Below are 2,990 nucleotides of genomic sequence, written 5' to 3'. Positions count from 1 at the left end.
GAACAGCCTTCATCGCAGAGGCAGGTACAGACCCCAGCTGGTATCTCCTCTTGCCTCCTCCCTTACTGGCCCTGCCTGCTGAGGTGAAGACAGACAATTGCTCCACGTGGGGCCTGATGGTCCAGCCTGGTCCAGCCCCAGGAAAGCACTGGGACTGCTCGGCCAGCCTGAGGGCAGCCAGGTCTGCCCCAACCCAGAGCAGCCTTGCAGGCGTTGCAGAGGAGAAGGCTGCAGTGGCACCACCCAAGAAACCCACCCAGACCCAGCTCGCCTGGCCACCAGCAGGTCCCGCAGGCCACACAGAGATCCTGGAGCTCCAGCACTCACCCTTCCTGCCGTTCCCGGCCCCGGGGTGCTTGGAAGATGGGATGTACTTCATGGAGACGACCAGCTCCCCCTTGTACTGGTGAAGACCAGCAGCATCCACCCCGATCTGCAGAGAGGCAAGACTTGCCAAATACTGCTGGGGAGGCCAAAGCAGACATGAGGATGGCCTGGTCTGCAGGCAGCACTTCCCCACGCTGGGCCAAAGGGCTTGGCTTCTCCTAGAGGTGGTTTAGCTGGCAGAAATGCCTGCAGACCCTTCCCCAGGGTCAGACTGGGTCACACTCAGACCAGCTCCTTTGGGATCCTTCTTTGCTTCAATCACCTCCCCTAGGAAACCCTATTTAGGGGTTTCCACAAGCTGCTCGAGCCCCAGCAACGCCAAGGGCTGAGTCCACAGTACGAGTCAGTCTAGAGAACCAGTCTTAAGTCCAGCAGCAGCATCTGCTGCTGCCACCAGGCTGCAGGAAGGCCCTGGCTGCCCGGCTCTGCACCCCACAGCAGGACGTCCCGTCCAATTTCCCCCTTTTGCTTCCCTGAAGTTGTGTCCAGTTCCTCCCAGCCAGGGCAGGGAGCTGGGAAGAGCTGTGCTCTTGGAGCAATCGAGCAAGCAGAATGAAAATATGTGAAAGGGCAGAAACACATCCCGCAGCATCCCGTGGGGGATTCACCGAGGAGGAGGAGGTAAAGTTAGGCTCAAGGCAGAAGATCTGCCCTTTTTTACCACAACAGTACTGCTATCTGCTCTGGGCTCCTCATTTCTCCAAGATTTGATTTAGCACAAGCCTTTTGGCAGCTCTTGGCTGAGGTCTCTGCACCCCTCTGCCCACCCCGGGGCACCCCACCGGACAGGGCCAGGCAAGGGAGGCTGCGGCAGCAGGGCTGGGTGGCAGGGCCAGCACCTTGCCGTGCAGGGGCAGAAACTCCTCCAGGTGGCTCTCAAAGTTCCAGGCGTCCAGCGGGACCTCCACCTCCCCCAGGAACGTGTTTCGGCCAAAGCGATCGTGGTGCCAGACTGAGAACTGCAGTGTCCTCGCAGGCAGGAGGGACTTGTTAATCTCATACTAGGAAGAGAGACAGGAAAATGAGCGGTGAGCCAGCAGCAGCTGGAAGGGGACAGACTTCGCATACGCCATCAGCCACAGGTCTCGAGCAGAAGATGAGAGAGCTTTGAGGAGCAACGGATGCATGCAGGACTCTTCCTTTCCAAGCCTGCTGAAACCTCACAGTCCTGGGGCAGTGGTGCACGAACCCGAGCTCTCCAGGCAAGTGGTCCTCAGAGCCTGTGCAGAGGCAGGACCAGGACTCATGGCATCTGGCCACCCCACCCCGTCCCACCACAAGCGAGGCTCTGCCAGCCCACCGAGCCTCAGGTGGTTGGCGCGCGACACCTTGGCAAACCCAGGGCTGTGGGAGCCTGGAAACCAAACCACAGTTCCCACTTCCCTCCTGTCCAGAAAGCGCCTGGCCTCAGCAACACGCTGCTTCCAGCCCTTCCCACCGCCCCATGGTGGTCACAGCGGGGACCGTGAAGGGCAGTGCCAAGAGCTTCTGCCCTGGGGCCCAGAACAGCCTTATCTTTGCCTCTGCAGCCACGCTGCCCGCCTGCAATGGCCCAGGAGCCTTCTCCACGGAAAGCTATGTCCAGGGTGAGCAGAAGGCCCCAGCTCTGGGGGATGCCACAGGAGCCAGGAACACGGCCTGTGACACATTCACATCTGCAGCTGTGCCTCCACCCCGCCATGGCACCCAGGGCTTGACACCACAGCCACATCACAGCAGCGACCCAGCCTGGGAGCGGGTTTTTCCAGCTTCCAGGGTGCAGTGTCTGGACACAGGTCCTCTGCAGAGCCCCTGCCTCAGGGTTTGGAGCCCATCCCTCCCCAGAGCTGGGTGCCCTGCACCCCAGCTCTTCCCCACTCACCTTCAGCAGCTCATTGTACAGGGGGTTGATGGTGTTGCGTTTGATGGTCGTCTTGCGTTTCCCTTGCCTGGATTTGTCGGGCAGGAGGTAGGTCTTCACGTACCTGGAGGGAGGAGCAGGCAGCACTTCACCAAGTCTCCCCACAGCTAGACCCCCGGGGCAACCCCAGACCTCCTGCCTCACCAAGACCCCCCCCTTACACCCCCCAAATCTGGCGGGCACCCCACAACCCAGCTGAGCACCACCAGCGGTGCCACCAGCCATCGCCCCCCCAGCTCTCACGGGTTGGAGCGCTTCTTGCCCTCATCCCCGTAGGCCAGCTGGCGACACTCCTTCACGTGAATGAACAAGGTCTGCGTCTTCTGCTCGTAGCTCAGGGAGAAGGAGATTCCCCCGGTGACCGCGACGTTGCCAAAGTCACCGGCCTCGCTGTAAATGCTGACCATGCTCCCCAGCGTGCTCTGGAAGACATGGCAGGGCTGACCCGGGGCAGCATCACTGGACAGTCCCTCTTCATCCTCAGCACGACTACTCCCCATGCCTCCCCCTGGACAGCCCCCCTCACCCCTCCGCGGCTGGGGATGGCTGCCGAGTGCCTCTCACCTGCACACAGGATCCCTAGAAGAGAGCTGGGTCTCCACGTCTCTATTCCCTTCAAGGAGAGGAAGCCCCTATGCCCCAAACTCTTGTCCATGCCCCCCAGGAGCTGCCTGCCCTGCCGCCCTTCTCCATCATTTCTTCC

General features: G+C 61.1%; 1 protein-coding gene across 1 annotated transcript in view; it reads right to left on the bottom strand.

Annotated features, from left to right (window-relative positions):
- SYTL4 (synaptotagmin-like 4) overlaps positions 1-2,990 on the bottom strand; it is a gene marked incomplete at its 5' end in the record, with an annotated part of 6,505 nt that overhangs the window by 1,204 nt on the left and 2,311 nt on the right. Inside the window, 4 exons of the mRNA XM_010287837.1 lie at positions 328-433; positions 1,227-1,388; positions 2,249-2,351; positions 2,531-2,766. Coding sequence (XP_010286139.1) covers positions 328-433; positions 1,227-1,388; positions 2,249-2,351; positions 2,531-2,766 — 607 coding nt within the window. The remainder of the gene's footprint in view (positions 1-327; positions 434-1,226; positions 1,389-2,248; positions 2,352-2,530; positions 2,767-2,990) is intronic.

Source organism: Phaethon lepturus, unplaced genomic scaffold (genome assembly GCF_000687285.1).
Source record: "Phaethon lepturus isolate BGI_N335 unplaced genomic scaffold, ASM68728v1 scaffold33755, whole genome shotgun sequence".
NCBI lineage: Eukaryota > Metazoa > Chordata > Aves > Phaethontiformes > Phaethontidae > Phaethon > Phaethon lepturus.
Note: the sequence above shows the minus strand (reverse complement) of the source record. Positions and strands in the feature narration are given on the sequence as shown.